Source organism: Dermacentor silvarum, chromosome 1, assembly GCF_013339745.2.
Source record: "Dermacentor silvarum isolate Dsil-2018 chromosome 1, BIME_Dsil_1.4, whole genome shotgun sequence".
In the NCBI taxonomy this organism is placed as follows: domain Eukaryota; kingdom Metazoa; phylum Arthropoda; class Arachnida; order Ixodida; family Ixodidae; genus Dermacentor; species Dermacentor silvarum.
The window spans coordinates 57,846,185-57,867,052 of record NC_051154.1 but is presented as its reverse complement, the minus strand read 5'-3'; the positions used below and the strand labels follow the sequence as shown (position 1 = coordinate 57,867,052).

General features: G+C 44.0%; 1 protein-coding gene across 2 annotated transcripts in view; it reads right to left on the bottom strand.

Annotated features, from left to right (window-relative positions):
* Window positions 1–4,002: 4,002 nt before the first annotated feature.
* The window catches only part of LOC119463840 (nuclear factor of activated T-cells 5-like), a 97,949-nt gene continuing 81,083 nt past the window's right edge, over window positions 4,003–20,868 (bottom strand). For both annotated transcript variants that reach the window (XM_037724662.2, XM_037724678.2), the window contains exon 15: window positions 4,003–6,896. In XM_037724662.2, coding sequence (XP_037580590.1) covers window positions 6,892–6,896 — 5 coding nt within the window. In that variant the 3' untranslated portion in view covers window positions 4,003–6,891. The remainder of the gene's footprint in view (window positions 6,897–20,868) is intronic.

Below are 20,868 nucleotides of genomic sequence, written 5' to 3'. Positions count from 1 at the left end.
AGCTTGCACATGAAAATCAGCATCGAGAAGCAAATATTATGCCTGATCAAAAAGAATAAAGCAGTACACACAGCAGTGCTTGCCACAGTCAGTTCAACTTTGGTAGATGCAAGACTTTATGTAGCCGATAGAAAGCCACAATTTGGTTGTGTTGGCAAGATGCTTCCTAGTGAAACTGCATTCTTAGTAATATGGTATGTTTATTCTTAACATTATTTCAAATAACTGTTCTGCAGTTTCAAAAGTACACTGTGCATGAATGGGTTACAGGAATATTCTTTTAACCTTGATTTGACTTCAGCTGGTAAATACCAAGAGGTTAGTTCCATGTACATTAGAAGCTACTTTTGGTTCCCCAGTTGGTACTCTGGTTGCTATAGACTCTGTTGACTGACAAATTCACTTAATTCATGTGTTGAGAAACAAGTGGTCCCTAAACAGTCTTGTGGTTAGGTACTATCTTGTGCATATTTTCTGCATTTTCTTATGCACAAAATACAACTTTACATCCTCACATGTTTCATGCTGGAGCAGAATTCATAGCTTCCACAGTACTACTGGAAGTAATCTGCAAATAAGCATATCAGATTAATGCGCAGCTTTTTATGGCATTACTGGTCCAGCATGATTGTGGTCACAACTTATCATGGCCCCTGAGCCGCACCAACAACCCCGTTTGTCAAGTCCAAAAAGACATCGCCGCAATTTTCTTGTTCCTTTATTTTCCCGCATTATTTCACAGTGGAGTGCTTTACCAGATGACGTATCAACTGCGTGTGATGTTTCTGATTTTGAGGAACGTATGTTACCCCACGCTTGATTACTGCTGCCACTTTTGAATCTGATGCGATGACTACTGCGTTGTGCTATCCTTTTGGCTGCCGCACCTGAAGCTTGATTGCTGACATCTTCACTAGGTCCGACTTTCTGCAGAAACCTTGTCTGCAGTTTGCTTTGGTATTGCTTGCCCACTTGCTTGGTCTTCAGCAAACGACTGCAGTATGTCGTAAATAAAAATAAAAAATAACAATGCCCATGTAGCTTCTATTCATGAACATTACATACCGACTCAAGACCAGTTCATAATTTCTTTAGCACAAGGAAGTGTTTTTATACAGCATGTATTTTTCTAGCTGCATCAAACATTTAAAAATAGAGGAATATAAATCACAGTGACATGTTTACCAATAGAGCATCCAGATTCATAGCCTCTTCATGAGTAACAAAAGCTTGTTCACTGAAAATTTTATCCAGCTAGATAATGGCCTTCAAACTGCTACACCCAAGATCAATAATTAATGCAACTTCAATAATTATGCAAATAACTATGCACATTACTCCATCTGAAGAAGCTACCATTCTGGACAATCGAATGGTAAACGTAACTCCATGATTTACAGTACTCTAATTAAATTTCTTTTTTGCAGCTAGGAAAAACACCCCGTATATAGCATTAAACGTATGCATTTGCAAACTTTTACATAGAGCAGCTGTTATAGGCAGGTTAAGCTTAAAAGGAAAACCAGAAATACATATGTAAATTGGGTGCAACAATTAGGTGGGTGGCATCAACACATTTTAAACCTTCCGAGTGCTGGGCATATCTACCCACTGTGTGCTGGAGGTTTTTCCAAAGTGAAACAAATTCCATTTCTGTTGCACGTTAACAGAAACACGTTAGCAGACTTTAAATGCAAATCGTATTTATTGGCCACGAGTTGAACATTTAGCATTTTTTTATCATAACAGTAAAACAAAAATAATGCTAATATTGATTTTAATTAGGATAATTAGTATATAGTAAGAAAAATGTATGAGGGTAATTTTTTGAATTGGTTCTTGCAAATCAGAATCCACATGAAGTACTTGAATTTAGGAATCACTGAAAAAAATGTTACAGTTTCGCCCGAAAGGCTAAGGATCAATTGCGATAGCAAATTAGTAGAGAGCTATAAGGAGTAGGGATAGTAGTTTTATCGGCTGCATAGCCTTGACACATTTGCTTACTAACTGAATTAACAAGCGTGGTGTCTGCGCGCACAAGCAAACATGAATAGATCACACTTGATGACCGCAGACAACCAGTCAAAACGGTGGCGTGGGGAAGCGCGGCCGCCGCAGCAAGCGAAGGTTCGTGCGGTCTATTGCTTCAACGGAAACTGAGCGGCGAATGCACAGCGCATACAAAGGTCAGAGCTGTGTGGAGATCGCTCGCAAGATACGGTGCGCGCGACACCGACAGCCCGTACCGGCGCAATGTACAGGAACGCATTTGTTGGCAGAGTAGAAGCCGCCCCCCCCCCCCCCCCCCTCCCGCGCTGCCTTCCCGCTTTGCTCCTTTCGCGTGGGAGATTGTGTCGCCAGTTCCCCTTGCGCCCGGTTGCAAGATACGCGTTTGGTGCCGCAACAGCGTCTCCCCCCCTGCCTCCCATACCCCCACGGCCTTTCGCGCGACGGAAGTCGCGTTTGCTCTCCGTGATAGCGCGCGTCCCCCGCACGCCTTCACTCGCACATACGGCGCGCGGCGATGATTTTATTGCCCTTGGACTTTATACGAAACCTCACGGCGACGGCAGAAATCCGCTTGAAGTGCCCATATAATTGCTATCGCAATAAAACTGTGCGAGTTTCTTGCTCCGGTTTGCTATTCTGTAATCTAGAGATGCATGCCATCCGAACAACACCAATTCGTAAGCTTTCTCACACCACCTGCCGCATACAAAAATTTAACACACTTCTGTACAAATCTCATGACCAGTACACATCCACAATCACGAATTATCTCAGAAAAGGCAAGGAGTGGAAATAGTTGCACGGCTTAACTCGGGCATGGCAAGGGGTGCATACAGATGCCCAAACGAGATAACTTGGGCACTTGAAGGGTTAATAAGGTGTGGGACGTGTTTGGTATTAAAATGGCACTCTTTCACGAGTCTTTTCCAGCAAATATTTTTCTTTTAAGTGTGCCTGGTATGAATGGAGCTACAAGCAATAAAATGTTTCCCCTGCTATACCTTTGCGGTCCTCTTCTGTCATTTGTCCTTTTTACTACATTGGAAGCTGTGGCATCCGAGTGCAATACCTACAAAGTCACTCCCAGCTACATAATCAAAGCAGTGGCACTGCTCCACACTAGTAGATGGCGCCACTACCACATAAGCGATGAGACTTCTCTTGCAGAATAACTGAATCTGGGCGAGCTCGTGCACAAAGAACGAAGGACACAAGCATGTTAAAAACAAGCGCTGTTTGTACAAACGGACTTCTCCGCATTGTTTAGTCGGGCCTTAGTGCAGCTAGTGGCATACTTGGGCCAACAACAAGAAGCGCACACAATCACTGCTACCAGCGGTAGTCAACAGTCTGCGTTTCCAATTGTGGACCAGCCTTTCTTTCAACCTTAAGCAAAAATGTAGCCAATTAAAGTTTGCTTATACCTTTGCGCCAACAGGCACTGGAGCATGCAGATGCACAAGAGGACAGAGGAAATGCCAAATTTTAGTGATAAGAGGTTTGTAGCTACTGAAGAGGCAGCCTATTGCTCAAGACCTACATGCAAAACTGAAGTCCTTTGTTTTTGAGATGGACATTTATAACATTCATTTAGCAGTCACATTGAACAGTATAGCTGTGTTATGGACATTTTTGCATTGTTAGAGGCAGTGATTATAGATGAGCAATTGTAAAGAAGTGTGGTCAACAGCCATGATGCTTCATGTATCATCATTAAAGATGGGAGAGAAAGCAGGCATCTCAAAAAAGTTGAAAAAAGGGGCAGGTGGTCTTTTAAGTGAAATTGTGCATAGTCTTATGTACAGGAATAATAATCTGTTAAGAACAGCATTGTCTGGTGACTGGACATGTATTTTTTAGTATTATTATTGTCATGTTTAAAAAGTTTTGCAGTGTCCTTTAATGCAACTATTTCCTGTAGCTCAACAGATAAGGTGCACATGGCACTTTTGACAAAAATATGAGGGCAAGAGAGAGAGTATCGCAATATGAAGTGTGGTTTGAGCGAGCAACACCAGCTGGTTTAATGAAAGTAGAGAGTAACATGCAAGGCAATAACAAAAACATGCATGTTCACATGTTGCGCCGCACGTCATCTTGCACGTTAGCTAGAAAAAAAGAGAACTAGAAAGGACTCGTACGCATGTTCACTTAACCATTTTATATATACAGTACAGATTATTGCACAAGTGACATCATACACAATGCTTCCGAATGCAAGTACAGCAACAACAACGCTGATAAATGTCTGGCAGTTGCCAAAGTGTACACCAGGTTATATCCATTGGACCTATGACACAGCTGCCAGCTGACAAACAATTGTGGCTGCACATGTCAAAGCATTTAGACCCATGGGAATATATAAGACAGCATGTTTATGATTAGTTTTAAAAACTTACAACCTGGTCAGCATTGTTTTGCATACAGTATAAATTTAACAGAAAAGTAAAATTTACCACCTTTACTTAATTTCTGAAAAATTATTGTTTGTTTCCTTTTCAGAAAAGTAACTGGTAAATTGATCCAGCTATTAACAGTAACCATTATGACAGCACCAAAGGTGCTTCACTAGTTATACAATGAATGGTTCTTTTGTGGGTCATGTATGCCTCACCACATTACACATAAGATAGCTGAATACAGGTCTGTACTTAGCAAACAATACATCAGTTGTACAGTACCAAGCTATCAGAAAGTTCCATATGTGATGGAAGCTTCATTTGATTTGAGAATCAATGTTTTCTGTGCAATCATTATATTACATAAAAATGTACTGAATGCTTATTACCAATTATATTTCTTCTTCAGGGGTTGCTAAAGTTCAAATGCAGGCATATGTAAAACAAATCTGTCACACATGAAACTTGCACACTCTAGAAGCTAATGATGTATCTTGTTTTTGCACTATATAACAGCACTGCACAATCTATAAACTGCGAATCCATTGGTTACTTTGTCATGCAAATTAATATGACAACACTTCAAAACACACACACTGGACGCCCCATGTGACATGGATCAATATCCACTTTCCAAAAATAAATAGTTCATTTTCAAATGTGTGAAAGCATAAAAGATTTGTAAATGGAACTTCAGTGTGGTTAGTATGCATACCATAGGCATAATTATTCTTTCCACAGCTGTTTCTACTAAGCTTATAACAGCACCAGTGAGAGAGCCAGTTAATCTCAATAAAGAATAAGTAACCATTACCTAAGTTACAATTCCAAAGGTACTAAAGCACCATGGGGCAAAAAAGCGAAGAGTGACACATCTATCTGCTTTCACCCACATAAAATGAACAGTTGTACTTATCATGAAGCTTGGTGCATGTCACATGGGGCAACGGCAAGTCTCCTGAAAATGAGACAAGTGGCAAATAAGCTCCCTACAACGGAAGATATCAGGATAACTGCCCTTGAGCAAAGTGCAGCAGATCAGAAAGAAAACCTGCGGTTTAAACACACACAGAAATTAAGGAGTGGCAACAAAATTAGCACACACCATGTCATTCCTTAACTTTGAGGTGTCCGAGAGATAAATAACAATGCTTCATTTTAAAAAGCTAACAAAGTGAGCCTGGTGGCAGAAAAATTTCAGTGAAGGGCACACCAACACAGCATTTTTCTCCCTAAGTGACTAAGCTGGCACACACCTAACAGAGAGAGCCTGCAAAGCAGGCAGTAATAAGAACATTACATAGTATCTAGTAACTAGGTTTGTATGTTACAAACCAGAATTTAACACTGCTGTATAAACTGTTAGAAATGTGCCGCGTCAGATTAAAAAATGCGGTTTGTACGCTCTCTGTCAGCCCTCAGCATTTTGTACGAGAATAATGCGCCAGTCCACTCATGCATGCCACATTTATATATGTGTTATGTATGTGCATGCATACATATATGTATATATACTATACGGATCATAACAGTACTACACACATTTTCACAACAGGGCATGACAAACACAAACTGCAGTAAATATGCAGGACCATGCAGCAAAAACTCATTTACCTATTATATCAGGGGACTGAAGAGCAGACATTGTGGTAACAACTCGCACTTTCGACTATTGGTGTATCACTGCTAGCTGCACAAGCTCAAAACGCGAACACCACACACAACTAAACTGCGAAAGAGCACAATTTTTGCTTTGTGTGACACAACTGCGCTACCCCGCAGCCAGTGCTATTGGCTGGGAACAACAGGGCTACTGTCAACTCAGGAGCTGACATTGTCTTGTGAGATTGGCACGAGGCACGTACCAGTGACTCCAAAATTGCAGAAAGCTATGTCAAAAACGGCAATAATTTACAATGGACCAGGTGAGCCATGTAGCCCACCTTGTTTCAGCTGTGCCCACTTTTGGCTGTGTTTATACTGAAATGACCCACAATGTTAAAAACATGTATGTCTGTTGTGAAGATATGTTGCAAACACAGCACACTGTGTGACTGCAATTCTCATGAACAAAAAACACACATATAAGAAATGTAAGAAACTGATTTCACAAGAACTTGATTTGTTATGCTTGTGTCCTGTTAGCACTCTAGATGGCAAGAACCAAGACATTCCGATGCTAGACAGGTGAGGCTGTCACACTTCCTGCAGCTCTGAATATTGATTGTAACCATATTCTAACTGCAATGTTCACCTTACAAAGGTGGCAGTATACCTCCGCCTCTCATAAGCAGTGCACTGTGTCTATGTACCAGACTACATACCATCATGCACCTAAGTAGAACTGCTGAACAGCCCTGCACCTTCATGCAAGCTCTGCAGGGTTACAAACGAAGTGATGTTCAGAAGACAGTGAGATGAGGCAAAATGCTACAAGCTGACAGTGTCCAAGTGCCTCCATTGTTGAGTCAGATGTTCTTCAGACTGCAGAGAAACAAAAGATGAAGCAAAAGACAAGTTTTACTGGCACAGCTCATCACAAGAGGGGATACTTGTTAGGAGTAGAAAACATCACATTCTGTGGCAAAATAAAGGAGTTTTGCTCAATCAGTATACAGCCCCAGTCTTGCAGATTTTTTTTCTTGTTTCCTCTGCTTCTGTCATTGCTTGCCCACTTATTAATTAACCAGTTAACGTCGTAGCCCTGTACTTTGCACTTGCAAAAAATTTCACTGGACAGACTATGGCAAAAAAAAAAAAAAAAAAAGTAAAGGCCAGCCAACCTTCGTTAACAATGGCTGACTGGCCTTAACTCTTTTTGTAATATTCTGCACATATTCACTTTCTACAGGCTTCATTTTACACAAAATTGCATTTTTACTTATGCATGTTAATGTTCCTGAATACTTTGTCAGATATATTTTCATGTCCTGATCACATTGCATAAAGGCACTGCTAAGAATATAATTTGTTTTTCATTAATCTTCTGTCTGCATTTCAGACGTCATTACAGTCATATTCGTTGTGGTAAACCATAAACCTTCTTCGGGACAAATAGATAAGTTTTATTCAATCTCTCTCCAATGTCAGCTTTTAAGATTTGTTTGTTTGTTTGGTTCTACAAGAGCAGTTTAGCATGCTGTTAAACCACTTCCCAGCTACCACAGCTGTTCCTGCTGAAAACATGCATTTACTACAGTGACAGGCACATGCAACCAGTGGTTCAACGTAATATGTTGAAACATTCAATGTTCAACATACAATTTGATAAAAGAAGCTCCTTCTTCTATGTACAGTAGAACTGCATATAGTAAAGCTCTGATAAGAGTAAATAAAAGCACCAGTACTGATTTTAGCTATCTATGGAAAAAAAAAAAGTATACATCCCAAGTCAGATACCACACCACTATATACCAATGGCCTTGGTAGCACAAATGCACTTCAAAGCATGCACCTCCGAAGTAATCACATGGCTGAAATCCAAGTTTTAAAGGGACATTAAAGGCAAACATTGAAGTCAAAGCCAAAGTGATGGATTCATGTCCTAAATTTTTAGAGCATCACCTTTACTGAGACCAAAGCTTTCCTAACTCGGAAGGCGACATGAATAGCGATGACATGAACCGCACAGCATTGGTGCGAGTAAAAAAACGCACCAGCTTTCATGACTTGCAACGTTTCATTTATAGTGTCCAGCCATGGACATCTTCTTTCTGGGGATTTACGTGCCAAAACCAGTTCTGCTTATGAGGCACGCCGTAGTGGAGGGCTCCGAATTAATTTTAACCACCTGGGGTTCTTTAACGTGCACTACAATGCAAGCACACAGGCGTACACGAGGTCGATCCCGTGACCTCGTGCTCAGCAGCGCAACGCCTCAGCTGAATGAGCTACCCTGGCAGGTGTCCAACCATAGACAAAAAATAGTTAATTATGCTACATTTTATTGCGAAAGAGAATGGAGTTCGGCTCATATTAGTAGATTTCTTTACGCCATCTTTTACTGTGCTATTTGAGGGGCTGTAACAACCTCTCTGTGTGGTCCTGTTGACTCAAAGCAGGTGGTACTGCTTGGCCAAGCTGTTTCGTTCCGCGACCAGCAGGGGCAGCGAACTTGAAGTACCTCCTGATTGCCTGTGACGAATCGCTTCGGGAGGCTGAAAAACGTCCCGCTGGGAAAGATCAGCGGCGACACCATGCCTATACATCTTTCAAAGAATACGTGTCACCCGGGCGCCGACCACGACGCTAGGAGGAGGAGACTCTTGGAAAAGGGACGCTACTACGTCGCTTTCTCAGGGCCACTCGACAGACCAGCTGGCTGCCAAGGCCGTTCTCCAAACAAACCCGTCGATGGCTGGCCCATTCCAGGAACAACAGATGCGTCAGTTCAAGTCAGGCGCGCAGCCGCCTGTCTACGAGTGTCCCCTCCTTTCTGCGGGGGAGTGAGCTGTGTGTGCCCGAGGGCACTTCTCTGAATGTGTTCGGGAAACGAAGGCGCCGGGGTATTATGCACACTCTTGCCCTCAAGGAGGGCCCTTCGGTGACTCTCGACGCTCCGATTGGAGGATGGTGGGACCGCAGCTTGGCCAGAGGGCTTTTAAGCGGACTTTTGCGGCTCTCTGGTGTGCTTCGATCCAGTCATGCTAGACTGACGAGATGTAACGTTCTCCTACTTCTCATGTAAATAATGTAAATAAACCCAGTACTCTTCGTTCTTGGTGAGAATGTGTTCCTCCCTTCAACAACGTCTTCAGCGTGGATGAGGCGGACGACGGCATGGGCCAGCTACCCCTTTGGATATGCCCGAGTCCAAATCCTACAACTGGTGGGCAGCGTTGAGATTGACCTCACGGATCTTGGGATGGACGTGGTGACCGACCGGTATCCTGATCAAGTTGGAGGCGACTTGGGAATGACCACCTCTTGCAACTGACTGGATACGGCGGAGAAGCACTGGTGATATGGTGCTGCTTCTGTGGGTAAGCGTTTGATTTTGGCTGTAAGATTTACCAGGCTTTAATTTTTCTGTGTTTGTAGAATTGAATCGCTGGGGATCTTTTACTTGTATTCTGATTCTGATTTGCGTGTGTATCGCAGCAAGTATTGTGTGACAGCAGAGCCAAAGCCTAAAAGTAGCGACCATGGTCCTGTTGAGTTTGACGAGAGCTAGCCTGTTGTGGTTGTGTGAAGAGCTCGAGGTAGACGTAGAGGAGGACTTAGCGGAAGCAGAGATTCGTAAAACCATTCTCCAAAGTGACCATGATTTGAATATCATCGAACATCTCGGTAACAAAATTCAAAGCAGAATACAGGAGCAGGAAGCAATTAGGCAGGAACAGGAAAAAATTAGACAGGAAGAAAATAGGCAGGAATTGAAAAGAATATTGCAGAAGAAATGCAGTCCGGAAGAAAAGGAAGCAAGCAGGAAGTATGTAGCATCGGTGGAGAGATATATTGGACGTTTGCAGCAGTCAATTGAAGAAAGAGAATGGTGGCTTGAGAAATCTAAGTTGGACGCAGCGAAAGTGGGAAAAAGTCGCTAGCAGGGTTTTCTCAAGAGCCAGAGAGAAAAATACCTGTGAGGTTAGCAGCGCGTTCAAAGGTGAACTCAATGTGTTAGCTGCTAACGATGCCTTTGTGGGAACAGAGGCCGATGAAGGCCGTAATGAGAGCGACGAGGTGCTGTGCCAACAGAGCACTGCAGAGACAGCTAGGCCAGCTGTGAATGAATTGGCACATTCACCGTGTGTGGGCGTCGCAGGAGTTCTTAGCGAGATCGTTAATGAAGAACAGGGCACTGCTGACCCGACAGACACAAGCACCCAAGTCGAGTCAGGGCTGCGTGCCGATGCGCAGTGCAAGCTGGACGATGCGGTTGTGGGCAGTTCGCAGGATTGCGAGCTGTGTAGCTGAAAGGTAAACAACCGCATGGTTCAGGGATCGGTAAAGCTGTCTGCCAGTCTAGGGTGCCAAAAGAGGGATGATTTAGGCACGAATCATTCGGACTGTGCGGGTGAGACAGCGATCGAGACTGACGAGCTGTGTGCCGATGCACAGCGTGACCTGGACAATGCAGTAGTGGGCAGTCCGCAGGATTTCGAGTTGCGTAGCTTGAGTACAGACTGCTGCATTGTTCCAGAGTCGGTCGAGCTGTCTGCCAGTTGGGGCAAAGAGGGTGATGATTTAATAGTAAATCACTCAGACTGTGTAGGTAAGACAGTGATCCGGACCGAGGAGATACGTAACGGTCAGCACGAGGCGCGAGCAGATGACTCAAAAGTGAGTTCGACGAAGAGGCACCGAAGAAGGAAGCGTAGTAAGGATCGGAATGTGGTAGAGAGTCTGACGCAGCCTAGCAAAGTGAAAGGCGTCAAGATGCATGAGCGGGGCACCAAGAAAAGAAAGATGCGAACGGCGTTTTCGATTAAAGCGTGTCCGAGCCACCGGCTAAAAAGCGTCAAAGGAGCATGCTCTGCACGAACGCGGAAAAAGGGCATGGGGCAATTATGTTCCCCGTTGTTCCTTTGTTTTTTTCGGGGTGCAGCATGCAGTGCGAAGGGTCACAAGGGAGCAGGACGAGGTGAAGTGATAGGGAGACGCGACGAGGTCAACCGAGGTCATTTTGAAAGCATGTCGCCAGGGCACAAATTGGCAGGGGACTGTGAAGTTTCGAAAGAGTTGACAGAATGTCAGGCCTTTTGTTGTTCCTGGATGGCCAGGATAGCTTTCAGGGCGCGACCACCTCAAGTACGGCTCAAAAGTACGAGTCCGTCGTAAACAATCGGAACGACAGGAAAAAGAGAAGGTTCCGCAGAAACAAATGCTTTGTTTTGTTTGTTTATTTTTTAGCATTTAAAAGTTTTGCGATTTAGGATTAGAATTTCTTTCAATAAGTAATTTATAAGCTTTGTTTGTTTTCTTTTGAGAAGCTCTGAGGTTTGAAAGATTTGATTTCAGTAAAGCTTCAGTTTCGCGAAGTGTTCATTAATGAGTAGTCAGGTTTTTTTTTGTGTGACTTGAAGCGTCAAGGTCCTTTGTTGAAAGCCTATTGTAACGTGCGCGGGTATTAGGTAAACCTTTGTTAAAAGTGCAAGTTTTCTTTTAAGGTTACGTGCATTGTGTTTTCAGTGAGTGCATAATTTGCACTGAGAAGCATATGTTCCATTAGCGCGTGTCCTGTGCGGACAGAAGGAAACAGAATGTTTGGGACTGGGTCGCTCGTATGTGTTGAGGGCGGCAGTGTTCTAAGTTTTCCAGTAAGCGTGCGTGGAAGTAGGTATTAGCAAGCGCGTTTTCCTTTTTGAAGTTTTTCTGAGTGCGCAAGTTACGCAAGTTTAGTTTTTGTTATCTTAAGGCGTGTCCTGCAAAGTCAAAAAGGAAAGAAAACGTCTGCGTGAGACGCAAGTATGCGTTGTGGTTTGGGACCGCAAAATTAGCGTGATTTTGATTATGTATCCTTTAGAGTTCACGAGGCTGTGCAGTGGCACCAGCGAGTGCGATAAGTACTAGTCCACTGTGAAGTGTAGGAACAGGCTGTTCGTGAAGTTGGACTGCATAAAGAGTTTTGAAACAGTTGGTTTCAGAGCCTTTGGTTTTAGTTCTACGTATACCTTTGCTCTCGTGCAGCGCGACAGTCGGGTTTCGTTGAACTCAAAGGAACGTGAGCACTCGCTTTGGCGGCACAAATTTTTGGGGTCGAAATTTGCAGTCCCCAGTTGAGCAGCTTATATTGAAATTTTGGTATGAGGCCTAGTGAATTAAACAGCTAATTCCGGGCGTTTGCACACTGAGTGGTACCGGGTTGTCGTGATCGACTCTTCCGTGCCGGTTGTTGCGAGATGGTTGGAGGCATTCCGAGTTTGCAGTTGTTGCAGAATGCCAAGCCATCTTCTTGGTCACCAGCCACTCTCATCCTGACCAGCGGTTGTCAACGCTGGCCAGTCGAGATTTTCCGGGCCATGGAGGAGCTGTTACATTTGGTGAACAGCGGGGGTAGCGAACTTGAAGTATCTCCTGATTGCCCGTGACGAATCGCTACGGGAGGCTGAAAAACGTCCCGCCGGGAAAGATCAGCGGCGACACCATGCCTATACAGCTTTCAAAGAATACGTGTCACCCGGGCGCCGACCACAACGCTAGGAGGAGGAGACTCTTGGAAAAGGGATGCTACTACGTCGCTTTCTCACGGCCGCTCGACAGACCAGCTGGCCGCCAAGGCCGTTCTCCAAACAAACCCGTCGATGGCTGGCCCATTCCAGGAACAGACGCGTCAGTTCAAGTCAGGCGCGAAGCAGCCTGTCTACGAGCGTCCCCTCCTTTCTGTGGGGGAATGAGCAGTGTGTGTCCGAGGGCATTTCTCCGAATGTGTTCGGGAAACAAAGGCGCCGGGGGATTATGCGCACTCTTGCCCTCAAGGGAGGGCCCCTTCGGTGACTCTCGACGCTCCAATTGGAGGATGATGGGACCGCAGCTTGGCCAGAGGGCTTTTAAGCGGACTTTTGCGGCTCTCTGGTGTGCTTCGATCCAGTCATGCTTGACTGATGAGATGTAACGTTCTCCTACTTCTCATGTAAATAATGTAAATAAACCCAGTACTCTTCGTTCTTGGAGAGAATGTGTTCCTCCCTTCAACAACGTCTTCAGCGTGGATGAGGCGAACGACGGCATGGGCCAGCTACGCCTTTGGATATGCCCGACTCCAACTCTTACAAAGCATGAACTTTGAGATTGCTGGCACTGTAGAATTTCTACTTATTTTTATAAACCTATATCCTTATAAACCCAACTCCCTCACCCTTCCATCTATGGATGACTCCAGTCAAGAGTGGATGCTGTATCTATACTCCATCTCACAAGCCAGTTGCAGCAATGTGGAAGCTACACGAATTCTTAGCTAATAGGAAGGCCACATGCCCCTCGAGATGTGCTCATCTGCGGCGCGTTGTCTGTTCTGCGTCGGCTTGCCATCCTGTTACATGCTCCATGGTTGATGGATTGACACAAGAAATGTTTTGACGCCATAACCATAAGCTGTGTTTACATGCATTCGACAGCAGGGCTTTGCTTTACCTGTACACTTTCCCTGCAGTTACATTGCAGCCTCCTTAGCAAGTAGTAAAGGCGAATTCCCTTACAAATGTTCACCTGCGCCACAGCGTCTGCACGGCACCTGCTTGGCATTTGTTCGCTACTGTCATCACGTACCATGTTAGAGCGGGGTAGTAAATTAATGATGCAGTGAACAATTAGACTTTTATAGCGTTCCACATCGTCAATGCATCACCAATGCTAATGTTGTGGTGCCATCTACTAAGTGGAAATCAAACCAGTTTTACGGCTCAGTGTCGTGTCTCTAGTCCTAGCAGCGTGAAAACAAACAGCTGATCTCAATAATTACGACAAAACATACCTAATGATTTGACCTCAGCTTGAGATGAGACTTAGCGATGAAGCATTTTACTGCTTGTTTCTTGCTGACAGGGCGGAGAGCCAGTAACAAGCGCGAATTCGGATCGAAGCAGGCGGTCGGTGCTGTATGGGCACTGCCATGTTGCCACGGTTAGGGTGGCTATTACGGTTACCAGTGGCAACTGCCACAGTAATTCTCGGTATACGACGTGCATACACAAAGGTCCTAACATGTCATGTATCGCTGTACCGTATCATGTAGCAAACAAAAATAAAACTCTCTAGTGTAGCCAATAATCAGCCAGTTACACCCGGAACTATATACCGCTGCGCAAGGATACCGCCTATGTACATCTCATACCTTCGGCAGTGCTGCAACCAGCTTGTGAGATGGAGTATAAGATTTCAATAAATACATTTGTCCCTCTACACAAATCAGTTTATTCATCAAAGGCGATTTGAACCACTGAAGAATTGTGTGGGCCCTCCTGTTTCTTTGTATATATAAAGCAGGTGTTACAATACTGGAAATGTAATCTTAACAGTACAGTACAGTACAGTACAGTTTGCCTTTTTGTGTCCCTTATGTGTTCATCACTGCATGCCATAATGCATAGTGGTGGCTTTCAAGGGTATCTTCAATCCTGCTGCCACTTTTAGCTACTGAATCCAGTTTTTTCATGCTTCCTGTTCAGGGAAATGACAGGCATGGATTAATAATCCATACGAAAGGTTCATACTTGTATGGACAGCATGGACACAAGTATTCTACAGGGTTTTTTGTTACCTGCATCAACTCTTTAAATTAGATCACAGTGACCCTATGTTTACCATCCAAGCGTCCAGTTCGGTGGCCGCTAGGTAAGGAGTAATTTGTGCAGTTATGTGCCCACAACTAACAGAGTTGGTTTAGCTTTTTATTAACTTACCTTAGATGTGCTCAAGCTTTTGTAAGCTGGTTTTCGATGTTAACTAGCCAAATGAAATTTTGAAAAAGACGTTTTTATAGAAGCTATGCAAATGATGATTACACCTTTGCATACTGAAATCGAGACCACTTAGGAAAAACAGCAACTATGCCATCAATCTTGCTGCCCAGTTGTGCCTCGAAGGTGAAATAATTGTTCACATAGCTCCTACAAGAACCTTTTTTATCTTTGTTTACCCTCCCTCAAAATTTAATTGTCCGGCTAGATAATGTAGAGAATAAGCTTCCATCTGCTCGAATGCAACAGCCTTCTGATTTAATAATTAAAAGGTAATTAAGGCAGATCCGTTATTTGCATGCAAAACTGCACAGTATACATAACTGTGCAATATACTCTTTATTTAGAGATTGTGAATTTGTACACTCATATGGTAAACAGGAGGTCACCATAGATTTAATTGCCTTAATTAAAAAATTTGGTGCCACTCAAAATAAATGCAACAGTACCTATATTGCATTATTTTCTATTTCTAGACTATTCATTCAATTTTGAAGCAAACTTGAGTGTGAAAATAATGTTTGGAGTCATTCAACTTAGCCTGACAGCCTGACAAAGTAAACATATATCTTGATCCTGAATGGTTTACTAGTCGTGGTTCTGTTGTATTTGTGTACCTTAAACTTCATGGTGTCCTCACAATATCAAGCCATCAAAAGTGAGTGCACTACAAAAATGCTTGGATGAGGATTTACACTGCATTATACAGTAGAACCTCGTTCATACGTAATGGGAGAAAAAAACTAACTGGGCAAACGTACGATTCAAGGTCACAACAAAAATTGGCAGACTTAATTTAGTTTACATCTACGTAATGCGAATCGCTGCAGCAGAAGACGCCGACGCGCGCGAGCTGATGGAGGACGAGTGGCCCGAGACGTGTGTTGTCGCTTTCGCGGCTCCAGCAAGCTCATGTTTGCGTTCCTCGAATTCGGCCTTTGTCAACAGCTCCCTCGAGTGGGTATTTTTGAGGGATGTTTTCACGTGCCCTGCGGTACAAGACGCCGATGGGCCCTGGTGGTGTCCGAGCGACCCTTGTCATTCAATTGCACGTCGTCGTTTTCCTCTAAGAAACCGAAACGAAATCGAGCTAGTGGGCGACGCCGAAATACGATGCCGACGATGCCGCCTGAGCAAAATATGACGCTCAGCTTGTGCCGCCTGCAGCAAGGAATGGCAGTGCATTCGGACTATTGCCTGTTAAAAGCAAGGAGGTTATAATATACTTACTGTTAAAAGCGTGCAGTATGCTTCCAGCGGCAATACGTCAAACGCGCTTGGGAACAGATAGGTGAATATGCTTATCTCAATAGGGATGGTGGCGATAAATGTGAATGTGGCGTGTGACGAACAGGGAGATTAGCTGGTACCGAAATAGGAAACTGAGTGCGAGCCGGTGTTTTCACGTGGTGGTCGAGTACTGTGGTGGGCCGCTACTGTTCTCAATCGCGCGTGCCTTGCGCCTTTTCTTGTTTACATGGGATCTAGTGGCCGGAAAACGTTTTTTCCGATGTACTAAACGCTGGTTCTGAAAGATCACGTTCTCCGGGAAGGTATGAACTGGTAAAAACAAAAACGAAGTGTAACTGTATTGGGTAGTTTTTTGTGTTGTCGATGACAAACTTTGGCACCGGGAAATCGTACATAATGGGCACAAGGTTTTACTTTATATAAGACTATTGTTTGCTCTTTTTTTTTTATTCGGGGGGGGGGGGGGGGGGGAGGCTCGTACAACAAGCAATGACATATGTCACTTCTACTAACAGTTGTAGTTAGAAAAAAAAAATTACTTTGACAAATTAAAATTTTGTCTTATTTTTTAAAGTTTTTTTATTTAGAATGACAGCAGTGCTTGCCATAATTTTTAACAAGTTTTTTTCTATGAAACACTTTTGATCAGTTCATGAAATCCCCAAATCATATGTGATGTTATGAATGCTGAACAATGCCTATACATTGTTGTGTGCGTGTATGTATACTATCGACCAAGAAAAGTTTACGGACCAAGGGATCTGACAAAAAGCTGAATATCTCCGCAGCCTCAAAACGCCAGTCAGGTATTTACATTTCCAGCCTCTACTGGCATATGTGAACAACATTGTGATGTACGGTTTTACTGGCTACTTTTAAAGGCTGCTTGGATATTTAGCGTTTTCTGAGATCCCGTGGTCCGTAAACTTTTTGGGTCGATAGTACATACAATGCTAAAGCAACAAAGTCAGTGACATGGAAACAGCATTTCTATGTCATTCCTTCTTGTTGTTTCTGCAATATATGCAGTGGTGCCACTGACGAACTGAGATTTGGAGCAATTTTTGGAGCAGCAAAACCTTAATTTTGGAGCAGTTTGGAGCATCCAGCTACAGATTTCGGAGCACTTTGGAGCTAATAAATGCCAGCTGCTGGACACGTCCTAAGCTATTTCAAACACTTGAAATTGACAAGCATTATTCCAGAAAGTATTTGCTTGCTGTAAAACAATGTTACTCTGCCTCTAAATACATGAGTTTCCCTTTAATTTAAATGAAGACAACAAACCTGTTCACACAGTGTGCTGTGATTAGTTTATTTCAAGTTGAGCGAAGCTGCTCAGATGTTGCCTTTTACATCCTATGATTTTTTTCATTGACAGCTGACACTTTGTTATGTTTTCAGCAAGGCTCTAGCATCTGTCAGAAACACCTGGCCAGACTCAATGTCATCAATGCTTTTCTGAGCCAGGCCAGCCTTGATGAGCCCCTTGTAATGCTCAGCCATTGCTTCAAACGACACCAGGTAATTTTCAATGGTCTGTTTTCCTCGTAAAGCTGAAGCCTCTGTTCAGCAACTGGCCGATTCCCAACTGGCGTCGACCGATTATTTCGACACCAGCAATTCAAACAACCTCGATTATTTGGACTACATTGAGGCACCATCACTGGTCCATAAATTTAATGTATACAGGTAAGTACAACCGAAATTTCGGACACCTTAAGGTACACCATTTTATGTAATTCGGACTCCGCCTGCACGACTGCGTGCTAATTTGACCGCCGAGTTGAGCGGAAATAGCAATATTTTGGCGTTGATACGTCGCTGGCATCGTCGCAGCATGGAGGTCGGCCATGTTGCCGGCACCTCCTGGAAACCGAAACTAGCGAAGCCTAGTTAATCCAGCACCGACCGCGCCCAAACCGTCGGGCAAGCGAACTCCGGCAAGCCATTCGGGAGTGATTGAGGTGGCTCCGTGTGTCTAGCGTTTATTCATTGACATGTTAACTAGCGACACGGTCGCGGCGACTGAAGTTGTTTAAGCGGTGCCTACTACACCCTCGATGTCTCCACTGACAAGGACAGTGACTGTTTTAAAAAACGCCGTCATTCGGCTATGATAGCGCGGTCGACTCCTGCGTGGTGGTTTTGTGGCGATGCATTCCGCTCGATTCTATATGCCGCCCTTGTCATCCACCGTTCTCTGCCAGCTGATACCATATAACGCAGGCAGAGCGCCGCTCTGATGAAGCGCACGGAGTGACAGTGGAAAAGGCATCGCTACAAAATCGCGGTCCTGTGGCTAAAGGTTGAAGATTCGGTGCATGCATTAATTGTACTTTTGTCTATTTGTAGTGACAGCATAACAATGGTAGAAATATGGACTGACCAGATCGTAGGTAAGCACGACTAGCAGTGGACACGTCGACGGATGATAGCGTTCCTGGCACACTACCAAGTATGCAGACGCTGACGCTAGTGACATGAAATCCCGCGAAAGTGAACGTATCCCTGAAAGTGGTCAACTGAGAATAATGTCTTTTTTAGCCACTGGCGGAATAAATTCAGTTCTTTCCTGGAGAACTTGGATATTTCTGACTCCCAATTATTCGGACTTTTAGGCAGTCCCCATAGAGCCAGAATTATCAGTCACCGACGTATAGATAACGTTAAGTTCGATTTATGAAGCCAAGCCGCTTTAGTCATGCGCGCTACACACGTCTGCAGGCCACTGCAGCCAGACACGTAATGCGCAGTCACTAATTTTGGCGCACTTCGGCGCAAAATCGCGTATTTTTATTAGGATGGTGCAGGAAATCTCGTATGGCGCAATCTGGCGCATTTGGCGCAGGAGTGGGAGCACTGTATATATGTTAATAATGTATCACTAACAAGCCTAAACCCACACCATGTCAACTTTCTGCAAAAAAGCTGTGGCAAATCTAGTGTTAACCCTTTCCGTGCCAAAAAAGAGTCTCACTTGTCCAGGTATTTTCTGCAATATGTGCCAGTCATGAGTCTCACTTGTCCAGGAATTTCCATTTGCCTGTTGAATGTCACAGATGAGTGGAAATTGTTTTATCATTTTGGTGTGAATGCTGTGCTAGTACTACTAGGTGGCACCAGCATCCTAGAAAACTGATTTTTTGTGGGCTTGCTTGGCAGAAATGGGAGTGGAACTCTGGCTCCCCTCAGTTTTGAAAATGGCGGCACAGTTAGGTGGGTGCAGCTTTTTAAATGCTGGAATTATGGTGTTCCTGGATGTTTCTTCACCTCAAGTAAACAATTAGACCTGGAAAGCTCTAGTGAGTCGTGTTCGGGACTTAAACTTAGTACTGATGATATTGGGGTAGAGTTTGAGCCTCTGGTGGCCTCTCTTGCATGGGCGCAGCTAGATGAAAACGCTTTGCCGCTGGTACAATTTTCCTTTCCTCGCACTACCAGGAATGATGCATCACATGGAGGAAAACAAAAGCATGCTTGACTTCTGTCTCAAGACATGTCAAGCTTGTCAAGCCCGATAAACATTGTATAAAGTGTTTCTGTCGCTGTGCCTATTTGCAACTCAAAAACATGAAAAAAATTGACTGTAACAGACAACAAAAAATAACAAATGAACTTCTGATATAGCAATAACAAAGCATCATTCACAATGAATCATTCATAAAGAAAGCCACCAAATGGTTAATGACATCACTGCACTTTTGATTATAGGCTTTAGAGCTTAAGAAATCAGAAGCAAGTCATAAATAGCCCCAACATTTAATTATTAGATCCTAGCAGACTCTAGATTGTTGTTGATAATCAGTGATTACGTATGTACACACTATGTAATCTATGGAAGACAACAAAATTTTTATGTGCGTATGCTTTATGAATGTATAGGCACCGGGCGGCCGTCGTGAGGCGCCAGCAGCACGCCGGCGATATACTGACGAACAGCGCCGCGAACGGCAGCTGTCAGAGCACTGGCATGTGAAGCCGACGACGGGACGAAGGCGCTCGGTGCTTCCAGTGATTTGGCACTGCGGGTTTTAAGGGCTGACGCATTGGAAAACGCATTTTCGTGTGTCTGCTTTTGAGAAAGGTCGTCACTTGTATGAAGCCGATCACATTTGTGGCATCAGGCAGTATATAAAGCAGAAAACAAGCGCAAATTGCGATGCAAATGCACCACGCGAACGGAGCTCACTACGGCAAGCTATGACGTGGAACTCCAGAAGTTATATTCCAGATGTTATTTTATTTTGCGCGTTAACATTCTCGCGTATTTAATCATTTAAAAAGGCGAAGAACACAAAAATTATGGACAGAAAAAAAAGGAGACATACGTCTTCCTTATTCTGTTTCTTGAGCTGTTTCGCCGATCTCCCGTTCTCTGTCCGTTGTAGTTCTTTTATCTTTGCAATGCTTCCTCATTCTTAATTGATTATAAACTAGCTCAATCTTCAGTCACGGCCCATTTCATATAGCTTAGCGCGACGGGAGCCGTCGGTGGTGGCTAGTGTGATCACGTCACTGCGTTGGCGTGCGCCGTCGATGCACAGCACAGTCATGTGCCGGACGCAACCAGAGTTGGGAATTGCTAGGAAGGAAAATGTACATTAAAAGGAAGACCGATACACTGATAAGACGGCAAAATGACTACAAATCTGAGTGTTCGCCTTCGGTGCCCAAGCTCCAGAGCCGTTACACTGCGGAGGCGAAGACAGGCAAGTAGGACACGAAGCTCTTGCGTATGAACGGCTATTTTATTAACGTTAGGACAACTAGACCATAGCAAATCAGCGTCGGAAATGCACAGTGCC